General features: G+C 41.6%; 1 protein-coding gene across 8 annotated transcripts in view; it reads left to right on the forward strand.

Moving 5' to 3' along the window:
* Positions 1–24,431, forward strand: part of arnt2 (aryl-hydrocarbon receptor nuclear translocator 2) — a 355,307-nt gene that overhangs the window by 125,032 nt on the left and 205,844 nt on the right. For all 8 annotated transcript variants that reach the window (XR_005941438.1, XR_005941437.1, XR_005941439.1 and 5 more), the window contains exons 5-7: positions 6,657–6,759; positions 15,924–15,989; positions 16,150–16,235. Coding sequence is in view for 5 of the 8 variants with exons in the window: in XM_041174967.1 (XP_041030901.1) it covers positions 6,657–6,759; positions 15,924–15,989; positions 16,150–16,235 (255 nt within the window). In the remaining 3 variants the exon portion in view is untranslated. The remainder of the gene's footprint in view (positions 1–6,656; positions 6,760–15,923; positions 15,990–16,149; positions 16,236–24,431) is intronic.

The raw sequence follows: 24,431 nt of genomic DNA on the forward strand, positions 1-24,431 counted from the left end.
CAGGAAGGGTCCTCCACTGAGCAGCTCAGGAAGGGTCCTCCACTGAGCAGCTCAGGAAGGGTCCTCCACTGAGCAGCTCAGGAAGGGTCCTCTCACGAAGGTCCGACTCCTCTTGGCTCTGTAAGGTAAGTGAAAGGCTCCGAGCCTTGGCCTCTCTTTAGTCACACCCCCTGAACATGCTCCCATGCAAGTCTGACTCCTCTAGGCCCCAGAAGGTAAGTCAAAGGGATGCTTCTAATGTATGGCAGAATAGAAACACTGCAATTTACACGGGGACAGTGGTTGAGAAGGTTGTAGGCTCTCTGTCCCTAAAACTAGATATTGACTAAATGATTAATTAATGCATGTTGACCTAAGCCAGTTACTGTATTTATATCACAGATCAGTCATCTATTCATGTGATGTACCAGTTCAATCAGTGCTGTAAAAGAACAGAATGCAGAGGGTTTGCATTCAAAACAGTACAGTAATGGAGTATCAGCAATGAGTCTTGTGCTCAAGTTCTGGAGTGGGACTTGAACAAGGAGCTTCCTGATTTAAATACAATAGTGGTACCCACTGTGTCATGGCTGATATTTGATGATTCATAAACTTTTATTGCTTAATGGATTTCCACTTAGGATTTCCTCCTTTGTCTTCGACACATTTTCTAATTCTGTCATACCCTTGCAGATTATACTAACAAATAGAAGGAAGGCATGAACAAAAAAAGTGAATGAACGAGGTAGAGGAAACACAATAGGAAAGGAGCAAGTACTTTTAAATATAGGAATGATTTTTGTTTTATTTTATTTTTGTTCTACATGGAGGGTGGTGGAGAGCAATATAATGGCAGATGCCAGATCACATTGCCAATTAAATGATCAGGTAGAATTTACCAACTTATTAAGGGGAAAAACTAATTCACAAATAATGCAATGGCGCCTCTGGACTAGCACTATTACACACGCAAACACATCTAAGGAGGACATGGGGGTACAGTACTCCTGATTACACTCTTTTGTGACACCAAAACCAAGTGTGATTACCTTGTTTGGTCAGTATTTTATAGCAGCCATTATCCTTGATTTGGATTTCCAGCATCCGCAGTTTTTTTGTTTTTATCCTTGATAAGAACACTGCTACCAACTACATGAGCTTTAATTTGATGTGTATTCATGTCTTTCATGTGAGACACCTGAGTTTATTTATGGGAGTGTGTAAGTATCATTGTAATCTCTGATAGAGTAGCTGGTTTTCAGCCTTATCCTGAAGTTTGAACTCATGATGCAGGCTAACACTGTATTGAAGAAATTTTGCAATTCAGTGCTGTAAAAGATATTAAACTGAGGCTCTGCCTGGCCGTTCATTCAGACGATTGTTAAAGATCCAGTTTTTGAGACAATCCCCCCCACCCCTTCTTCAATGCCTTGTCCAGCCTTTGCCCTTCAGTGAACTCCATTTAAAGTAAAATATTTCAACACAAGTTTTATTATTTATAATCCCACTACCAAGGACAATTAGGGATGGGCAACAAATGCTGACTTTGCCATCAGCACCCACATCTCGTGAAGGAATAAAAAAAATCCACAACATAATAAATGAATATTTTGTTGTCCTGTGGATGGTTTAACTTCTGTTAATGCAAATGAAATCTTTTCCCTGCCCTTCAAATATTTACTCATTAAGACCTCAAAGTCCTGCTCTGCTCTCCTTATTCCTGTGTTTTAATTTATCTGTGAAAGAAAGGAATTCAAGTTTCCTTTGGATATATAACCATGCTGTTCATTAGGTTCCTGTGTGATAGATGTTGGGTGTGACACAAATTTTGGGATCCTAGCTGGTTAAAATATTTTTATCTGAAGCATAGTTGTCCTCCCAAAATATTACCATAGAAAACATGTCTGCATTCTTTTAGGCTCCTGTTAGGACGAACGTCTTTAGAGAGTCATAGTAAATTATTGTTTTTGTTTTTGGTTAGTGTTGTACATGCACCTGATGAACCTTTGTGTTCTGTAGTCTGATTTGCCAAATGCTTTTTCCAATGTCCTTTTTTTTACATTAAGACAGAATAACACTTGGTATTTTATCAGTGAGTGAATTAATGATTTTAAAGGTTTTGTAGTTTATAAAACATGGTTTTAATACCAGAAGTCAACTTTTTATCCTAATCCTTTGTGACATCTACTGTTCCAATAACAATGAGACTAAGGGCACTGACTTGTTATTTATGTGCAAATTACATAGCTACTTCAGGCAAGGCCGGGTGCATAGTTAAATGGGAAAATTCAGAAGTTAATCTGAGATGCTATGGAATCTCACTGGCCAATTTGGCAGGGGAGAATAGGAAAGCAGAATATTATTTAAATGAGGAGAGACTGCAGAAAACTGTGCTATAGGGAGATCTGGATGTCTTCATACATAAATCACAAAATGTTAGCTTGCAGCTATAACAATGTAATTAGGAAAGCAGAGGGAATGTTGGTCTTTATTGCAAAGGGATTGGAGTATAAAAGTATGGAAGTCTTACCATAATTGTACAGGACACTGGTGAGATTACACCTAAAGTTCCAAGTACAGTTTTGGCCTCCCTATTTAAAGAGGTATATACTTGCATTGGAGGCAGTCCAGAGGAGATTCACTAGGCTGATTCCGGAGATGAAGAGATTGTCTTATGAGGAAAGGTTGAGCAGGTTGGGTCTATATTCATTAGTGTTTGGAAGAATTAGAGGTGATATTATTGAAACACATTAGATTCTAAGAGGACTTGACCATGTATATACTGAGAGGATGTCTCCCCTCATGGGGAATCCAGAACTTGTGGACATAACTTAAAGTAAGGTGTCTCCCATTTAAAACAGAGGTGAGGAGGAATTTCTTCTCTGCGGGTCATTTACCTTTGCAAGGGAGCAGTGAGTCTGGGTCATGGAATACATTGATATTCAATGGCATTACCATCACTGAATCCCCCACCACCAACATCCTGAGAGTTAGCATTGGCCAGAAATTGAATTCGTCCCTCCATTTAAATACTGTGGCTGCAAGAGCAGGTCAGAGGCTAGGAATTCTGTAGTAAATAACTCATCTCCTGATTCCCCGAAGCCTGTCCACCACCTGCAAGGCAAAAGTAAGGCATGTGATGGAATACTCTCCACTTGCCTGGATGAGTACAACTCCAACAACAAACAAGCAACTCTACACCAGCCAGGACAAAGCAGTGCACTTGATTGGCACCCCATCTACCACCTTAAATATTCACTCCCTCCACCACCGACGCACAGTAGTGTGTACCATCTACAAGATGCACTGCAGCAACTCACCAAGGCTGCTTCAACAGTACCTTCCATGTCTGCGACTTCTGGTAGGACAAGAGTTACAGATGTATGGGAAGACCACCACCTGCAAGTTCCCTCTAAGCCAAACACCATCCTGACTTGGAACTATATCGCTGTTCCTTAACTGTCATGGGGTCAATATCCTGGAACTCCTTCCCTAACAGCACTGTGGTAGTACCTACACCACATGGACTGCAGCGGTTCAAGAAGGCAGCTCACCACCACCTTCTCAAGGGCAGTTAAGGATGGGTTATTACCTATTGGCCTAGCAAGCAACACTCACATCCCATGAATGAATAAAAAAAAAAACATTTAAGGCTGAGCTAAAAAGTGTTTTGGCCTACAAGGGGATCAAAGATTATTGGGGCTGGAGAGGAATTGGGGGAGCAGGCAGGAAAGTGGAGTTAAAGCCACAATCATATCAGCCATGATCTTATTTGATGGCGGAACAGGCTCGAGGGCCAAATGGCCTCCTACTCCTATTTCTAATGTTTTTGCGTTTGCCTATATCATGTCTCATCTCTTTTTTTTCTCCAGTAACAGTATGTTTAATCATTTGAACTTTTTTTTAAAACTTAGTTTGTCAAAGCCTGTAATTATCCAGTGACAAGAATTTATACTTGCAATAATGAACCATTTTGAGAAGTAATGTAATCCTAAAATATGTTAGATTATTCACATGCAAAAAGATCAGAACGTTTTCGAATTAAGAACCACCCATAGGGCTAAATTCAAGGACTAACAAAGAATCTTTTGTTCTCACAATATAGGTGAGGCTGATAAAGTCCATCATCCCAAGCTAGCCCGCTTCAGAGGTTGTGTGTGGGCCTATGGACCTGTAGGCCAGAGGGATGGCGGGTTCCCTTTCCTGAAGTGAATTGGGTTTTTGTGATGATGTTTTTGGCTTTCATGGTGATTTTCCTGATGCCAGTCCACAAATCACCAGATTTATTAAGTTCAGTTTCACATCTTGCCACGGTGGAATTTTAGCGCACGATCTCCAGGTTGCTGAGCTGGGCTACCACAGGGCTACCGTACCCTATAATTGGAGACACATCAGTGAATTCTTAGTGAATTATTTGGTATAACAAGAACCGCATAGATTTGTAATGTGCCAAAAACTAAAAAGAATGTCAAAGTTCTGTGAGGAAATTTGAACCATTTAGGTAACGAACAAAAAAAAGACCCAGTTAGAAACCTGAAAAATAACCTGCAATTAAAAGGCAAATGCAAGAAAATTATGTGCGCATTATGGAGTATGGGAATATCATGTCTGAACATGGTCACAAGAGATTATAGCCTAGACCTAAATTGCAGGAGGCAAAGAGCATAGGTACCAGTGCCATAGACAATAATACTACTGTTTGTCATTTGTATTAGTCCCAGAAGGTATCCAGCCAGTTTTAGAATTGGACACTCATGAAAATCTCAATCAAACACAGAACATGGTCCTAGTAAAGGCTTAATATGATTTGGGCCCTGATACATGTGCAGGGATGCAAGTATCTATTCAATTATTGTGATAAAAACAAAAAAACTGCGGATGCTGGAAATCCAAAACAAAAACAGAATTACCTGGAAAAACTCAGCAGGTCTGGCAGCATCGGCGGAGAAGAAAAGAGTTGACGTTTCGAGTCCTCATGACCCTTCGACAGAACTTGAGTTCGAGTCCTGGACTCGAACTCAAGTTCTGTCGAAGGGTCATGAGGACTCGAAACGTCAACTCTTTTCTTCTCCGCCGATGCTGCCAGACCTGCTGAGTTTTTCCAGGTAATTCTGTTTTTGTATTCAATTATTGTGTTGTTTGCCAGTGAAACAAAACATTGGGACTGGGCTAACAACTTAGCCCAGTGATCCACCCACACAGGGAAGCATTGCTTGTACTGCAGGAAAAAATAAAGACTGAATTTGGTATAATAGAATACATAGAAGTCATAAATAAATTGGAACCAATTTGTCAAATTCCTGTGGCATTGCATATGGAATTAAGACCAATTCAGGTGAAGCAGGATAGAGGATAAGGGATCAGAAGAGTAGGACACATAAGGTAAGATATTTAATAGGGTATAGAGATAGTAGGTGAATTCATTGATACAAAACAATATATGTAAATTGCAGTATTTTCAGCGTTTGTGGGTTTTATTTTATGACCAATTTGGAGTTCTGTATGTTCAGTTCTCTGTGTTGGCTTTAGAGATTTTTACAGCTTCTCTTATACTTTCTCAGCAAAGACAAGCCAATCACAAAAGGTGAAAGTATATCACAATACCACTCAATACATGAGCATACTAATGGTTATGACACATTGAGGATTATGCAATAGTGTGGAATTTAGGGATGTTAAACTAAATTAACTTTTCTTGCTATTAAAAGTGCTTTATTCTTTAAATAAACATGTCTGTTTACAGTCAAAGTTTACAGGCACTCTACAAACTTCATTAAGACAATTATAGGGTAAATCCAGTAATGGTGTAAACTCAGTTAATGGCTGTACATGAAGGGAGTGTAGGTCCCCTGGCTGGCCTCTCATCTTCCACCTTCTGTAAACTTGAGCTCATTCAAATCTCTGCACATATCCTAACTCGCGCCAAGTCCCCTATGTCCATCACCCCTGTGCTCATTGACTTACATTGACTCTCAGCCCAGCAATGCCTTGATTTTAAAATCCTCATCCTTGTTTTCAAATCGCTCCCTGGCTTTGCTCCTCCTTATCGCTAATATCCTCCAGCAATACAGCCCTCTGAGATCTCTGACCTCTTACACATCCCTGATTTTAGTTGTTCCACTATTGGTGGTGTGCTTCAGATGTCTAAGCCCTAAACTCTGGAATTTCCTCCCTAAATCTCTCCACCTCTCCTTTAAAGGGCTTTTGAAAATCTGGATCTTTGACTGCACGTTTGGCTATCTGTCCTATTATCTCTTTATCGGGGTCAAGTTTTGTTTGATAAATCACCACTTTGAGATAAAAGCAAAATTCTGCAAATGCTGGAAATCTGAAATAAAAAACAGAAAATGCTGGAAAAACTCAGCAGGTCTGACAGCATCTGTGACCCTTGTCATACGGACTCGAAACATTAACTCTGTTTCTCCCTCCACAGATGTCAGACTTGCTGAGTTCTTCCAACATTTTCTGTTTTTACATAAGCACTTTGAGATGTTTTATTACACTACTATAAATGCAAGTTGTTGGGAATCTGCACTATGATGTTGAAGCCCTATCTCCAAATCGCACTCCTTTTGGATGCTGCTCTGCTGAGAGCATATGCCGCATCATCCCCAATCTGGAGACATTGTGCACTGATCTTAATTTAACAATTTGTTTTGTTTCCCCTTAAAACATAGGCCGTATTCTGGATCTCAAGACTGGAACAGTTAAAAAGGAAGGGCAGCAGTCTTCAATGAGAATGTGCATGGGATCCAGACGATCCTTTATTTGTAGAATGAGGTAAGGACATAGGCTAACTCATGAACTGAGTTTTCCCCACTTGCTAGTTACATAATAGAATAATAAACCATATTGCCATAGCATCTTTTAAAAAAAAAAGTATGAAAAGCTTGGTTGCAGTAATCTATGAATTTTTGTAACATGGATCCTAAGTGTATTGATTCTTTCTGAATAATGAGATAGTGTTTATCTTTGTTAATATGTATGTATAATCCCAAAATATAAATGATTTGCTTGATTGATAAGGCTTTGATCTTTGAAAGCTTCAATGTAAAAAGCTTGTAGAAAAATATTCGTACAAATAGGAATTCAAATTGGCTGAAAACACTCTCACTCTTGCAACCACTTAAAATCTTTCTTCCTTGAGTTTTTTCAAGTCATTTGAAAGCCAGGTTTTCAGGTGGATTTCTGGCCTTATCAATTGTTAATATTTTTAGTTCCAACAGTCACTAGCTGGCCAAAGAGCCTTTCATCATTTTATTATACACATTGAGTTTTGAAAACTCCTTATTTACCTGCAGCTGTGGTTGCCATCATTTATAATTAGTTGATAGTTGTACAGTGTAAATATTCTAACTGATCAGAGCTGTACTTGCTAGATATCTAGACCTGGCGCATAAGGAAGCTTTTTTGAGCAGACGCTTCTCTTTGGTGCCCACTGGATTCCTTCTGCCCATTTCCCAGTTCTAACTATTCACTTTCCAGATGGCCACTGCTCACTTTCCACAGGGATTAAACACCCCCTCAATTAATTACTATCCCAATACTCACTAACTCCCTACCCCATATTATTTTTCTTTCCCTGTGCGTGTTCCTTGCCCTAGACTCCAATCTGAAGTCTCTCCACCACAGGTGCCACTCTGAGGTTCTCATTACCCCATTCTTTCCAGTGTGGTACATTGACTGGCTCGAAAGTTGATTTTACATTGACAGCTTCAGGGTTATTGCCTGCCTCACCCTCTGGTGCAGCCTGAAGTGTTCCTACATGTTAACACTCTTTGACTGGGGAGGATGCCCAGTCAGCTGAAGTGCTGTTGCCAGGTAGCAGTAGTCTTCTTCAATCTGCTTGTTTGATGCAGCATCATCATTTTATCTTCATTCGCTGTCTGACTATGGGCCTTTGCAGGTATAATTAACAGGAGTCTTTGCTCCCTCAGACCCACCCTTCGAGATTGCCTTTTTGAAATAATTCAGGTAGAGTTGTCACAAAACAAAATCGTCTAGCTGGCAAAGGGATGGCTGATGGCCACCACCAACTTAGAGTGAAAGCCTTGATGATGCCTCGGACTTTGGAGAATCCTTCGATGTGGAAGAATTGCACTGATTTGTTCTGCCATGTTCCCTGCAAGTAACAAGATTTTGTCCTGGCGAACAAACATCAGTGATCCACTTGATACATTTGGATTGTTGATTGGCTGATGTTGCATATGTCCCATATGACTGGATGTAATATAGAATAGATCTAGGATAGAGAGCAAGGAATCTACAAAATCTACAGATTTTGCGAGGCTGTGGAATGAACTGCCACAATCAATGATTGAGGCATGTCAGTGTGTGTTAGAGCCATGTTCAAGCCAGCCCTCCTAGCAGTCTTTTGTTAAACCTAAAGTGGATTGGGGATGTGAAACAAAAACAGAAAATGCTGGAAAAACTCAGCAGGTCTGACAGCATCTATAGAGAGAGAAACAGAGTTAACGTTTCAAGTGCACATGACTTCTTCAGAGCTGCAAAGCAGAGCTCTGAAACATTAACCCTGTTTCTCTCTGCACAGATGCTGTCAGACCTGCTGAGTTTTTCCAGCATTTTCTGTTTTTATTTCATATTTCCAGCATCCACAGTGTTTTGCTTTTATCTGTGAATTGGAATGTATTTGCTTTCAGTGCATGAGAGGCGTAGAATGAGGAGTAGACACTCGTAAGATATGTGCAAAGAACAGAGGAATCCTTTGCAGTAGTTGAGATTGTGTAATACACGATCAAAGTTGGTGATTGAAGCAAAAATCATGCGAATGTTTAAGAACAGGGCTGATTGTTTTTAGCACCTTCTGCGCTGTGATATTTTGAAAGAAAACACCTAATGTTGCACCTTTCAATCTGCAAGACATTTCAATGCACCCAAAGCAAATGAAGTACTTCTCTGAAGTCTAGTCACTGTTATTCCTCAGCAGCTAAATTCCCACAAATACTAATAGTTGGAGGATAAATGCTGGACAGGATACAGGAAGAACTCTTCTCTTTGATTAATGTTTTCTTCCCTCCTATCTAAACAGCTTAACATTTCAATTAAAAAATGGAACACCAAACACCTCAGTACTGCACTGGAGTGTGAGCCCAGATTGTATCAACCTTCTGACCGAGTGTGTTAGCAATAGCACTGTCACTGAGCCTCACTGACACAATAAAGATGCAAATATAATGCTAAATGTAAGACAAAAATGCATAATTTTTGTTGCACTCAAGTGTTTTTAAATCTGTGGAGCTGAGAAGTGTGGAAACAAAATCAAGTTAACCACATTCCAGACTTACTTTAACTAGTTCATCCTTTTAACTTGTGCATTTTGCTTGGCTCCCACCAAGCATGAGTTAAGTGATGTCTGTTATTTATCCTACTAAAACTACATTGCTCATCCCTAACTTTGGTTTGTGACTCACAAGCTGTTCCATTCTTCCTTCTAAACCCACACTTACTTTAACCCTATAGCTGCAAACACCAGGATTGATTAGAAGCCCCAGTATATTTTAGCTTACAATGCACAAAGAAACTCCCAAAAACCTTTTCCCTCAACAAGTGATTCACTTGTTTTTAAACTAAAAATAAAATGAGCTGAGACTTGTGTTTTTATCACTGATCTCTGTTCTGGCCTTCCTTCAAATGGTTTTAAAAAATGATAGGTCCACTGTCTTTTAATGCACACTTATGAAAGGCTGTTTTGAGCTGACCATAAGTCTCTTAAGTATTAGTATACCTCAATTTTTTTTGTCAATCACTATTATTGATAAAATGAACTGAAGTACTGTAGTTGTATGTTTTCATGAGAGCTGTAGTTTAGTTCTGGAAAAACTGGATCAATTAATCCCCTTGGACATTTCATTGTAATGGAATGTTATGTATCAGATATCCTTCTCAAATCAACCTTCTGACCGAAATTAAACTATCCAAAATAAAACTCCATTGCAGTGAGTGATTTTTAAGAATTGGATATTTCACAACGTACATTTTGTTAACAATTAGAAGACATTGTGCTTCACCACTGAAATGTGCAACACATGAAAAGATCGCAAAACATCACACAGCGCATTCAAGTGTGTTGCATGTGCAAAGAAAATTAGATATTTTTCAAGTGGCAAATCATTAAATAATGTACCAAAGAGCGGGCTCATTATGGCTATGCTGGCCAGAGCTATCCAATTAGCTCCACTTCTCTGCTCTTTCCCTATAGCCTAGCAATTTTTTCCCCTCAAGTATTTATCCAGTTTCCTTTCTTTTTTCTTTGTTCATGAGATGTGATCATTGCTGACCAGGTCACCATCCTCATTGTTGCCCATCCCCAATTGCCTTGCGAAGGTGGCGAGCTGCTGCCTTGTACCACTGCAGTCTATATGGTGTAGGTGCAGCCCACTATGCTGATAGAAAGGAATTTCCAGGTTTTTGATCCAACAACAGTGAGGGAACGATGATAGACCCAAGTCAGGATGGTGTGTGAGTATGAGGGGAACTTGCAGGGGATGTTGTACTTGTGCGTCTGCTGCCTTTGTCCTTCTAGGTGGCAAGAGTTTGTGATTTTGGAAAGTGCTATTGTAGGAGGGTCAGTGAGTTGCTACAGTGCTGCACTAAGAAAATCCTAGCAACATTTTCTCTCAGAAAGTAATTCACTTATTTTTATACCATAAATAAAATGCACTGAGACTTTTGTCATCATAGATCTCTGTCCTGGCCTCTCTTCAAATGATTTAAAATAGGACAGGCCCACCGTCTTTTAATGTCGCACTTATGAAAGATTGTTTATTGCTGGCCATAATGTGTATTATGTAAATACTACACACTACTGCTGCTGTACAGTTAGGGAGTGAATGTTTAAGGTGGTGGATGGTGTACTGATTAAGTGGGCTGCTTTGTCCTAGATGATGTTGAGCTTAAGTGTTGTTGGAGCTGCACTCATCCGGACAAGTGAGGAGTATTTTCATCACACACCTGACTTGTGCCTTGTAGGTGGTGAACATGCTTTGGGGAGTCAGGAGCTGAGTTACTCACCATCAAATTCCCAGCCTCTGACCTGTTCTTGTAGCCAAATATTTATATGGCTGGTCAAGTTAAGTTTCTGGTCAGTGGTAACCCCTAGGATGTAGATGGTGGCGATTTAATGATTGTTTTGCTGTTGAACGTCAAAGCAAAATGGTTGGATTCTCTTGTTGGACATGGTCTTTGCCTGGCATTTGTATGGCTCGAGTGTAACTTGCCATTTATCAGCCAAAGCCTGAATATTGTCCAGGTTGTGCTGCATATGGATGCAGACTGCTTTAGTTTCTGAGGGTTTGCGAATGGTACTGAACACTGCAATCATCAGCGAAAATCCCTGTTTCTGATCTTATGATGGAGGGAAGATCATTGATGAAGCAACTGAAGATGGTTGGGGTCAAAATAATTCTTTTCTCGAGGGGTCTTTTTGAGGAAAGAAAACTGCCAAACTTAATTTTGTCCAGGGCTCCTTTTTGGTTTTCGTGAGGTCCTTTTTCATTGTGAGAGTCGGCATGGAGGAATGGGATGTTTTCAGAAATAGTGATGATGGTAGAGAAGAACCAACTATTGACAATGTCAGCATGGTAGTAGATCAAGTATATTAACAATCACAGATGGCAAATCTTGCCTAGACTGCTATTCCTTGAGTCAGCTCACGGTGGGCACCTTGCAGAGCGTGGAAAATGCATCAAAATGTCTGGAAATCGAATTGAGGTCAGGCACACTGGAAAGGAATTCTTCACCACCTAGGAACTAAGGTTGCCTGCCATCTGAAAAGTCTCTGTTAATCACCTAAGTACAATCCCCAATTTACACAATAAACTAAGATTGCCTCCTCATCCACCACCACAGGATTACAGGGAAATTAAACTGGGGCAGCTGGCTGCTGCCCTTGAAGACATTCTCGGTACTGGTGTTCCCTTCGGCCTACTCCCGGACTCATTACTGGATTTCCAGCTGCCGCCTCCCTCCTTTTTACCTTTTCCTGCTTTTTCTTACACACGCTCGGCCTCCTGGTCCTGGAGGATGTTGAAGGGATTAGACTCGTTGCCTGGGATAACTGCTCCTTGACCTCCAATCATAGATTCTGTCTCTGGAGGAACATCAAGAGTGGGAGGGAGAGAACCTGTGATTCAAGGAACTGGAGCAGCAAGCATGGGAGAGACAGCATCTGTGATTGAAGGTGCAGCCAATCACAGCTTCTGTCTCTTCCATGCTCGCTGCTCCTTCAGTCAAACTCTGCATTGTGTTCCCACTGTCACTGAGATGTCTGCAATTGTTAAGCCATATTGTAAGCTAATATGTACGGGGCAACCTTCCTTGAATTTTTTTGCCCCCCGGCTTTGATTTTTTTGTTGGCTACTTGTGAGGTTTCGAGGTCGAATTCACCCACCGCCCCCATGCATTTTTAACCCTGGTTGGGCCTAGGACACTACCCTGAGGAACCCCTGCTGCAGATATTTGGCTTCCAACAACTGCAAACACCTTCCTTTGTGCTGGGTATGACACTAACCAGTGGAGACCTTTCTCCCAATTTCCAATGACCAGTTTTGGTAGAGTGCCTAGATGCCCCACTTGCCCAAATGCTTCCTTGATAACACTTCACTCGCTCTTCCTCGATCTCTTGAGTTGTGCTTTTTTTACCCCCATATTTGTACCAAGGCTGTAATGAGGCCAGGAGCTGAGGGACCCTAGCGAAACCAAAACTGAACATCAGTGAGCGAGCAGGTTATTACTGAGTAATTGCCGCTTGATGGCACTGACAATAACACCTTCCATCTCTATGCAGACAATTGAGAGTAGACTGATGGGGCGGTCATTGGCCAGACTCGATTGGTTATGCCTTTTGTGGACGTATCAGGGCAATTTTCCACATTTTCAGGTAGATGCCAGTGTTGTCATTGTATTGGAATAGCTTGGCTAGGGGCTAGGCTGGAATTTGCTTCCATCACATTTTCAGGCAGTGCATTCCCGATCATCATAACTTGCACAAATCTGTTTTTCCTCATGACGTCTGCCTCTTTTTTGCCAGTTACTTTGTATCTGTCCCCTCTGGCTACTGACCCTTTTGTCACTGGAAATCCTTCATGATTTTGACCTTTCAACCATCACCACCTTCTCAAGGGAAATTCAGGATGGGCAGTAAATGCTAGCTTAGCCAGCGATGCCCACATCCCATGAAAGCATAAAATATAAAAAAAACTCCCCTGAACCTTCACTGACTTGAGGTAAACAGTCTACCTTCTGTAGTGTATCCATTTAACTGAAGCTGTGTGTTCCTGTTAGCATTCTAATAGATGTCCTCTGCACAGTCTCTAATGCCGTGACATCTTTCTTAAACTGTGCTGCCCAGGATTGAACACAGTATTCCAGCTGTGGCCCAACCTGTGATTTATAAGAGTCTGCAATAATTTCCTTGCTTTTTTATTTATGCCTTTGCTTATAAAGCCCAAAAATCCTATACAATTTTAACAGTCTTCTCAAATGGTCCAACCGTCTTTGTAGATTTCTGTACACCCCATGTCTTTCTGTAACTGCTCCCATTTAAAGTTGAACCATTTTAGTTTATATTGCCTCTTGTCAATTTTCTAACCAAAATGTATAATTTCAAATTTCATCCGTCATGTGTCCTCCCATTTCACCAGTCCATCTACACCTTCATGAGGTTTGCTACTATCCTCATCTTTGCTTATTAAATTTTCAAATGTTATGTCATCAGTGGGCTTTGAAATTTAGCCCTGTATACCCAAATCCAGGTATTTAACATATATCTAAATGAGCAGTGATCCTTGGACACACCAACATATACTTCCTCCAGTCTATAAAACAACCATTCACCACTGTTTTCTGTGTCTCAGTCATTGTGTATCTATGCTGCCACTGTCTCTTCAATCCCATCACTTTAGTGAAGGGGTCATTGGGCTTACATGTCTGTGCTGGCAATACTAAAGCAACCCAGAACAAATCCCACTGTCCCACACTCTCCCCATTGAACTATATCTTTCCCAACTAACATTTTCCCTTAAAAACTGCAACTTGAGTTTAATATTTTAGTCCCCCAAAGCTTCCATTCCAGTAATGAATTATGGTGGTTGTGAGAATCCCAGGATCCAGTTCATATGAATCACTAGTTTCACTTGGAGAATGGAATGTTTGAAATGAAGGTGGTCTTTTTATTGGAAGCCACCAGCTGAGAATACAACCAGCTTGTGAGAAATCATGCTGTATTGTTTCACCTTGTACTTTCTCAGTTAAGCACACTGTGTTTGCATGATAAAAGATCATTGCTGTTTAGCAAGGCATATGTTGTTTTTCTTCTTAAGTTGTTTCAGCAGTTCTATGGCTGAAAACTGCCTGAATCTGATAATTAAGATTTTGTACTGTAGCTCAGTTTGCATAGTTCGCTCCCTTGTATTGCACACCCAAGTCACTGAAGCCCGTGGACTTCAATTGGCACAGTTATGGATTTCTAAAACTACAAGAGTTCTGGAAAACAATCAAACTACAACATGGGCAAAGGTCAGTTGGCCTGTGCGTCAAGCATTCTTAAATTAATCTCACTGCCTCACTCTCTCCTCTTACCCTGTATCTTCCCCCTTTTCAGTTTTTTTTCTCTTTTTAAAAAAATTGCAACCAATGCCTTTTGGCAAAGTATTTCATTGCAATAATTTGAATCCACACCAAAATAGTGATCTTCATTGTTTTACCCCAATTAGTCACTGTGGCAAGCCATTCCATGCATCTTTTTTTCTCTATGTAAAGAAATCTGTCCTAACCCCTCTTCCCAATTGCTTTGTGACTATTTTAAATTGAAACATTCTGTATTCTGTCCACCAATTAAGGTATTGATGAAAGTTTTGTACTGTGTTGGTAACTAAGTTGACATATTTTTGCTTATGTGTGATTTAACTTTTTAAAGTAAACGTGATTAGTAGGCTGGTACCCTTAACTGTGCGGTCATATTGTTGGTTTTTTACATTGCTTCATCCTATTAAGTCTGGTGATTCCATCTCATAACATTGACTGCCTTCCCCCATGCCCCCCTTCTCCCTTAACTTCACCATCCAGCACGGCAACCCTTAGGTTTAGGTTTGCCTTTATCCACATTTGGTTATTCAAACTTTCTTCTTGCTAGCTTTTCATCTGACACCCTCTATAATCTCCACTTTCTCCAAATTTTTGCTATTTGTATTCTGTCCTAAGCTTTGTCTTGCTCACCCATCACCCTATCCTCATTGATTTACGCTTACTCTGAATCTCCCGCCACCACCCACAGTGCAATCAATTTGAAACCTTTGGCTTTGTAAATCCATCTATGACATTGCCCTACTTTCTGTCTGCCAGCTCCTCTAGCCTTCTGCCAACTCTTGTATGCTTGTTTTCTCTTCTCCTGGCCTTTTTTGCATACTCCCTTTGGTGGTAAAATATTCAGCTGCAATGTTGCTATTTTAGAGCTCCATCTGGCTGATCTTAGCTTCTCCATTTCTCATTTCGCCTTTTAAAAATCTCCTTATATTTTTGACAGAACAGTGGGTCACTCCTAATTTTTTCTGGCTTGACATTTGTATTCCATATGTCTATTTATGAAACTCTCTTTATGTTAAGGGTTCTATATAAATGCCAGCTTTAATTGACTGAGAGCATGCTGGGGATATGGTGACTGCCTGTACTATTTTTGATGCATACTTTGTGGTACACAATCTCTCATTTTTCATAAAGTCGGCCACATTTCATTGAAAGCACTGGCTCACTGATTGAAGCTGACCTTTTCTGTTGGGTATAAGTAAAAAGTACTAGAAAGAAGTCTGGACTGTAAGAGTGACCTTGCAGTTAAATCAGCAGTGATTATACAGTTGTTCAGACAGCCTGAAGCACAAAAGCATTGGCAATATTTAACATGGCTTAACTAGAATGGACTTTTAATGCAGGTATGGAACAGCTCCCTTGGAACACATCTCGTTAAGTAGGCTGACTGTTCTGCGGAAGAGATACAGGTGATACCCTAATTCATTTTATATATTAAATATTAACTATCTTTTAGCTGTATGTGAATATTTCTTGATTATGTTTCTCGTTTTGTTATAACCCTTTGTATGTTTCTTTGTGATTACTGATATCAAATTAACAATTATTATGGCATTGATGTTTTCTTAGGAATGGCTTGGGACCTGTCAAGGAAGGAGAATCACAGTATTCAGTAGTGCACTGCACTGGATATATCAAAGCTTGGCCACCAGCAGGTAAATTCATGCTATTAGAGAGGTAAATTAGTTTTCCCTTGTCCACTGCAACAGTTTGTTTACTTTTCTGCATGTGGCCCCACCAAAAGGTTCTTTTTTCCTCTGGTGTCTAACTAACCATGGATATTAGTGCTGTAAAATTTGCAGAAAAGATATTCTGCTGTCATGCTCACCCTTTCTTCGCTTCTCTTTCTTTTTCCTCCCTACTGCCTCCACCCCCCAGCTCTCTATTTGTCATCCTTCACATCTGTTTCTCTGATGTCTAACTTCCAACGTTTATTTAATCTCTTGGTAACTCTTTCTCCCCTTCTTCTTGCAATTTTTCTGGTGCCTTATGGGAAGAGTGCATTTGGGTGAGAGAGTTGTGGCAGCAGATCAATGCTCTACCTGGGAAGACTATGTATCCCACAATTTAATAACTATTCCTGTGGTATGTTATGGAAGATAACCTATTCATATTTCATTATTGCATTTGTGTAGATTTATATATAAATGCTAGAGAATGGAATGGCTGTGCTACTTTGCACCTAGCAACCATGTTCGGAATTTCCAGGTAATCCAGCATTTCCTATGAATGACCTGATGATGTACCTTAACCCGCTTTTCTGGAAAGCACAACCTACTTCTCTAGCAAAGGTTTTTTTTTCCATATCTGGATTTGCCCAAATCTGGAGTAACATCTTCTGTCAAATGTAAACCAAGTTGCATACTGTAGCATGATTTATTCTGCACTGAGCGATGCTGAGCTTTTCTTTGAAGCAATATGGAATGCTATTTGATGAAATATTGGGATTAATTTCTTGTTGGTATGCTCAGAGACTGCGCACACATTTCACATGCATCACAGAATCAATTCTGCAATCAAAACTAAGATTTTTAGAGGTTCTGTTAAGACCACAACAAGGATCATTATCCCCTAGTTTTAGTCATTCTTAACTTCTGCAGATCCCATAGTGTTTATGGGCTTTTTGTTTCTGAATTGCTATTCACCCTTATCAAATGGGTACTTTGTGCTTCCATGCTCTGACCTTCAGAACTTGTATGCTTAAAAATGTAATTGATGATTTGGAATACTGTTGCAAGTTTTGACCTGGTCTTAGTACAGCACTGAGGGAGTGCTACATTGTTGATGTGTCTTTAGGGTGTTAATCTAAAAAGTCCGTCTTTTCAAGGAAAAGATCTTGTGACTTTATTCAAAGAGGAGTGGGGAGTTCTCCTGGCGTCCTGGCCAGTATTCATCCCTTCATTAACTTGCCTTCAGTAGATTGTCTGCACATTATCTCATTGCTGTTTGTGGGATCTTGTTGTGGAACAAATTGGTTGCATTTCTTTCTACATTACAACAGTGACTACAATTCAGAAATTCTGCACAGGCTGTGAGGTGTTTTGAAACAGCTCTGAGGTCATGAAAAGCAAGTTCTTTGTTCCTCATACTGCAATTTGAAAATTATCTCCGTTTGATTACTTTCTGTTATTATTTGTTGCTTTTTGGCAGTGCAAGACTCCTTCTGCAGTAATTTTGCCCCATAGCACAGCAATTGTTTCTGTAACAATAGCCACACTACTCCATTGAGCCTGTCAATGACTCATGGACTTCTATGAAGAAGAGGAGTGCAGTACATTAGTGTAAAGGCAAAATACTGTGAATGCTGGATATCAGAAACATAAACAAAAAATTGCTGGAAAAACTCAGCAGGTCTGACAGCATCTGTGGAGAGAAAGACAGAGTTAACATTTCGAGTCCGTACGACTCTTCTTCAGAGCTAAAGGGAAGTAGAAATGTGGTGAAATATATACTGTTTAAGGGGGGGTGGGACAGATGAAGCTGGATGGAAGGCCAGCGATACGTGGAGGCAATGGCGAGATTGCAAAAGATGTCATAAACAAAAGGTTAAAGGGTTGGTAATATAGGTGGTGCTGGCTAAAGGGGGTGCTAATGGTGACACTAAGAGTAGAAAGCAGAATATGATTATGGCAGGACCAGGGTAAGCACTCTGGAAAGTGACAGATTGCCCTAGTGGGGGTGGGGTGGGGGGAGGGGACAGCGGTGGGAAAAAAGATTGAAAAGGCGAAAAGCTGGGGATAAAATAATGAATAAAAATGGAAGTAAATTTGAAAAATAATAGTAATGAAAATAAGTGGGGAAAGAATAAATAAGTGGAAATAAAAATGAATATAGAAAAAAAGTGGGGATCAAAAAGGGGTGGGGATGGAGGAGAGAGTTCATGGTCTGAAGTTGTTACACTCAGTGTTAAGTCCGGAAGGCTGTAAAGTGCCTATTCGGAACATGAGGTGCTGTTCCTCCAGTTTGTGTTGAACTTCACTGGAACATTGCAGCAGGTCAAGGACGGACATGTGGGCAAGAGAGCAGGATGGCGCATTGAAATGGCAAGTGACAGGAAGGTCTGGATCATGCTTGCGGACAGACCAAAGGTGTTCTAAAGTCTGCACTTGGTCTCTCCAGTGTAGAGGAGACTGCATTGGGAGCAGTGAATGCAGTAGACCAAACTGAGGGAAGTGCAAGTGAAGCACTGCTTCACTTGAAAGGAATGTTTGGGCCCTTGGACGGTGAGGAGGGGGGAAGTAAGGGGGCAGGTGTTGCACCTTCTGTGATTGCATGGAAAGATACCATGGGAGGGGGTTGAGGTGTTGGTGGTGATAGAGAAGTGGATCAGGGTGTCCTGGATGGAACGGGCCCTATGGAATACCGACAGGGAGGATAAAGGGAAGATGCGTTTGGTGGTGGCATCATGCTGGAGTTGGCGGAAACGGTGGTGGATGATCCTTTGAATGTGAAGGCTGTTGGGGTGCAAAGTGAGGACAAGGGGGACCCTATCATGGTTCTGGGAGGGAGAGGAATGTGTGAGGGTGAATGCGCGGGAGATGGGTTGGACACGGTTGAGGGCCCTGTCAACCATCATGGGTGAGAAACCTCGGTTAAGGAAGAAGGAAGACATGCCTGAAGCATTGTTTTGGAAAGTGGCATCATCAGAACAGATGCGATGGAGATGAAGGAACTGAGAGAATGGGATAGAGTCCTACAGGAAATAGGATGTGAGGAGCTGTAGTCGAGGTAGCTGTGGGAGTCGGTAGGCTTGTAATGAATATTGGTGGACAGCCTATCACCAGAAATTGAGACAGAGAGGTCAAAGAAGGGGAGGGAAGTGTCAGAGATGAACCACGTGAAAATGATGGAGGGGTGGAAATTGGAGGCAAAATTGATAAAGTTTCCCAGGTCCAGAAGAGAGCAAGAAGCGGCACCGAAACAGTCATCGATGTACCGAGAAAGGTGTTGTGGGAGGGGGCCTGAGTAGGGCTGGAACAAGGAATGTTCTACATACCCCATAAAGAGGCATAGCTGGGGCCCATGCGGGTACCCATAGCCACACCTTTTATTTGGAGGAAGTGAGACAAGTTAAAGGAGAAATTGTTCAGTGAGAGAACAATTCAGCCAGACAGAGGAGAGTGGCAGTGGATGGTGATTGTTCGGGCCTCTGTTCAAGGATGAAGTAGAGAACCCTCAGACCATCCTGGTGGGGGATGGAGGTGTAGAGGGATTGGACGTCCATGGGGAAGAGGCGGCAGTTAGGGCCGGGAAACTGGAAATTGTTGATATGATGTCGGGCATCAGAGGAGTCACGAATGTAGGCGGGAAGAGACTGGACAAGGGGAGAGAGAATGGACTCAAGATAGAAAGAAATGAGTTCTGTGGGACAGGAACAAGCTGACAAGATCGCTCTACTGGGACAGTCCTGTTTGTGGATTTTGGAGAGGAGTAGAAACGGGCTGTCCGAGGTTGGGAGACTGAGGTTGGAAGCTGTGAAGGGAAGATCTCCAGAGGAACTCATTTCTTCCTATCTTGACTCTGTTCTCGCTCCCCTTGTCCAGTCTCTTCCTGCCTGACAGGGCCCTCAAATGTGTCTGACCCACCTCCCGAGCATCCGCCCTCACACCTTCCTCTCCCTCCCAGAACCATGATCGGGTCCCCCTTGGCCTCACTTTTCACCCCACCAGCTTCTGCATTCAAAGGATCATCCTGCACCATATCCCCCCAGCTCCAGCATAATGTAACCACCAAACACATCCTCCCTTCATCCCCCCACTGTCAGCATTCTGTAGGAACCGTTCCCTCCAGGACCCCCTGATCCACTCGTCCACCACCCCCAACATCTCATCCCCCTCCCACGGCACCTTCCCATGCAACTGTAAAAGGTGCAACACCTGCCCCTTTACTCCCCCACCCCCTCACTATCCAAGGGCCCAAACGTTCCTTTCAAGTGAAGCAGCATTTCACCTGTACTTCCTCAATTAATTCTGCTGCATTCACTGCTCCCACTGCGGCCTTCTCTACTTTGGAGAGACCAAACGCAGACTGGGTGACCGCTTTGCCGAACAGCTTTGGTCTGTCTGCAAGCATGACCCAGAGCTCCCTGTCGCTTGCCATTTCAACACACCACCCTGCTCTCATGCCCACATGTCCGTCCTTGGCTTGCTGCATTGTTCCAGTGAAACTCAACGCAAACTGGAGGAACAGCACCTCCTCTTCCGACTAGGCACTTTACAGCCTTCTGGACTTAACATTGAGTGTAACAACTTTAGACCATGAAAACTCTCCTCCATCCCCACCCCTTTTTGATTCCGACCTTTTTTCTATATTCAGTTTTATTTTTTTAATTTTTATTTATTTTTTCCCCACTTATTTTCATTATTTTTCAAATTTATTTCAATTTTTATTCATTATTTTATCCCCAGCTTTTCACCTTTTCCATCTTTTTTCCCACCCCATCCCCACTAGGGCCATCTGTCACTTTCCAGAGTGCTTACCCTGGTCCTGCCATTATCACAGTCTGCTTCCCACTCTTAATGTCACCATCAGTGCCCCCTTTAGCCAGCACCACCACCATTAACAACCCTTTGACCTTTTGTTTATGACATCTTTCACAACCTCCTTTGCCTACATCTATCAATGGCCTCCTAACCAACTTCACCTGCTCCACACACACACACACACACACACACACACACACACACACACACCCCCCCCCCCCCCAAAACAGTATATATTTCACCACATTTCTACTTCCCTTTAGCTCTGAAGAGTCAGGTAGACTTGAACCATTAACTCTGTCTTTCTCGCCACAGACGCTGTCAGACCTGCTGAGTTTTTCCAGCATTTTTTGTTTTTGTTTCAGTACATTAGTGCAGTAGTTATGGTGCTGGACTATTATTCAAGAAATTTTCAGTGCAAAACCCACCATGATAGTAGTGAGTGTAAGAACAAGAATAGAGGAAATACAAATGGGAGCATGAATGGGCTTTATGGTCTTTTAAGGCTGCTCTATGAAAGTAAATTCAATAAACTGTAAAATAACCAAAGGTGTATAAAATTTGGCTCATTAATGTGCCTTGCCACTTTTATTGATTTATGTATTTGTGCTCTGAGATCCCTTTGCTCCTCTACCCCACTTAGATTCTTAGTTTTCAAGTAATATGTGAACCCCTCCATCTTAGCAAAATGTAATACCTCATGCTTACCTGTGCTGAAATTAATTTGCTCATTATATACCCATTCTGCAAGGGGCAAAGAAGTTATATTAGAATCATACAAGGGGTGAGAGGCTTTTGTTATGTGAAGAGACAAGAGAAGCAGGGATTGCTCTCCATTTGCCAGAGGAGGTTTAAGCGTGATTTAATAGAGATGTTTTAAAATCTGAGCAGTTTTGACAGAGTAGATAGTCTCCACAGACAGGAGTGTAGGTAACCAGAGGACACAGATTTAAGATCATTGGCAAAAGAACCAGAGAGATGATGAGATTTTTTTTCAAAGCAGTGCATTGTGATCTGGAATGCACCACTTAAAAAGGTGGTGGAAGCCAATTCAATAGTAACTTTCAAAAGGGGATTCAATAATTATTTGAAAAGGAAAAAGATTACAAGCTATTGGGAATCATGAGAATGGAACTAATTGGTAGCTTTCAGAGAGCTGGAACAGGCACAGTGGGCCGAATATATTCTTCTGCTGGATGATTTTATGATGCCGCTATCAAATTTCCATTATTTTGCCCTCCAGTTTTCAGCATTTAAGCCCCTCTTCTAAAAGCAAAGACTTAGCTACGACACTTATTCAGAAAGGAGAGAAATACCTTTACTGCCTTGACCAACTGGCCATTCATTCTACAAGACACGTTAGCTTTTGGTATAAGGATTAGTGGACACATATGTAAGGATTTGGGCAAGAGCTGCAGGGGGCTTGTGAGGAAGAACTTTTCTATACAGCAAGTAGTGATGATCTGGAACTTGCTGTCCGTGAGGATGGCGGAAGCAGAAATGAAGGAAATTGGATGGGCATTTGAAGGAAATAAACGTGGAGGGCCATGGGGATAGAGCAGGGGAATGAGACTGACTGGATTGCTCCATGGAGAGCTGGCATGGATTTTGAATGGGCCAAATGGCTTCCTCCTGTGTCATAAGTGACTCTAGGATTTTTTGACTCTATGAAACTGACTGTATCAACAAAGTGAATAGCAATCAGGAGTAGAATTATTTTTGCTTCTCCAGCCCAAAGGTGGTGGTGAATCCAATATGCTCACTACTGGACAATTTAACTAACCCAGAATATCTCTGTATAGGCCAGGCACAGAAACGCAGTGCTTCTTGATCTATATAACCCAGTGCAGAACCATACATTACATTTACCCATTGAACCATGGAGGAGAATCGGTTCTCCTCCATCTACCATTTTTACCACAGCAAATGTCACAATGTTTTAGCCCAGAAACAATAGTCATAGAGTTTTACAGCACGGAAAGAGGCCCTTCAGCCCATCGTGTCTGCGCCGGTCATCAAGCCTCTATCTACTCTAATCCCATTTTCCAGCAATTGGCCCATAACCTTGTATGCTATGGCATTTCAAGTGTTCATCATAGGCAGTGAGTTCTAGATACCCACCCATCCTCTGGGTGAAACATTTTTTTCCACAAACCCCCTCAAAACCCTCTGCCCCTTACCTTAAGTCTATGTCCCCTGGTTATTGACCCCTCCACTAAGGGGAAAAGTTTCTTCCTATCCACCCTATCTATGCCCTTCATAATTTTGTACACCTCAATCAGATCCCTCCTCAGCCTTCTCTGCTCTAAAGAAATAACCCCAGCCTATCTAGTCTTCCTTTATAGTTGAAACGCTCCAGCCCAGGCAACATTCTAGTGAATCTCCTGTGCACCCTCCAGTGCAATCATATCCTTCCTGTAGTGTAGCAGAACTGCACACAGTACTCTAGATGTGGCCTAACTAACACTTTGTACAGCTCCATCATAACCTCCCTGTTCTTGTATTCAGTGCCTCGACTAATAAAGGCAAGTATTCCTTATGCCGCCTTAACCACCTTATCTACCTGTCCTGCTGCCTTCAAGGACCTATGGATATGCACACCAAGGTCCCTCTCATCCTCTGTACAGGGCACAAGGTACAGCTTTTTCTAATTTTAACATTTGCTATTAATCAATTCTTGCTCGGCATTTTGTTTTCGGAGAATGTGATGACAGTTCATTCAAATACATTGAAACCTTGTAACTGACCTTGGTATGGTTGTGAATATTTTCTTCAAAATATAACTGGGGACTAAAATGTATGCCACATCTCACAATAATGCTGTGGTGTTCCATCTTTAGTAATAAGAAAATCCAGTTTAGATATCCTCTTTTAAATATATTCTTACTGCATTCAGACATCCCTCCCCCTAATACCCTCGTCTGTTCATGGCAAGATTTTGATATGTTACTGTCTGATGGTTGCTGCGTGAGTCAGCTGTAATTGATGCAGCAATGGGAGCACACCTTTGAATTAGGGAAAGAAAACACAAACAGCAGCTAAGGATTTTACTTCCGATTACTGTCCAGTAACTCTGCCTGGAGGAGCGGAGAAGAGCAGGTGTGTGTTGGGTGTGTGTCCCTGTGTGTGTTGTGTGAACTCAGTCCAGTTGTGTGGCTTTCTGCTGCTGTTACACCCTGTGCTGTTGCAGCACTAGCAGGCTCCTTTAATTTGGTGTCAGGTGTCATTAACCCTTCAGGGTCACTTTGAGGTCTTAGTCTTTTCTGTGAGGAATTTTGATTTGAAAATTCTGCAGACACTTCTGCTGCCTCTGAACAGTCCATTACTGGAGCATTTTTACTTGTGTCAGCTTGTTGCTTAGGGGCAGGC

This window comes from Carcharodon carcharias, chromosome 26 (assembly GCF_017639515.1).
Source record: "Carcharodon carcharias isolate sCarCar2 chromosome 26, sCarCar2.pri, whole genome shotgun sequence".
In the NCBI taxonomy this organism is placed as follows: domain Eukaryota; kingdom Metazoa; phylum Chordata; class Chondrichthyes; order Lamniformes; family Lamnidae; genus Carcharodon; species Carcharodon carcharias.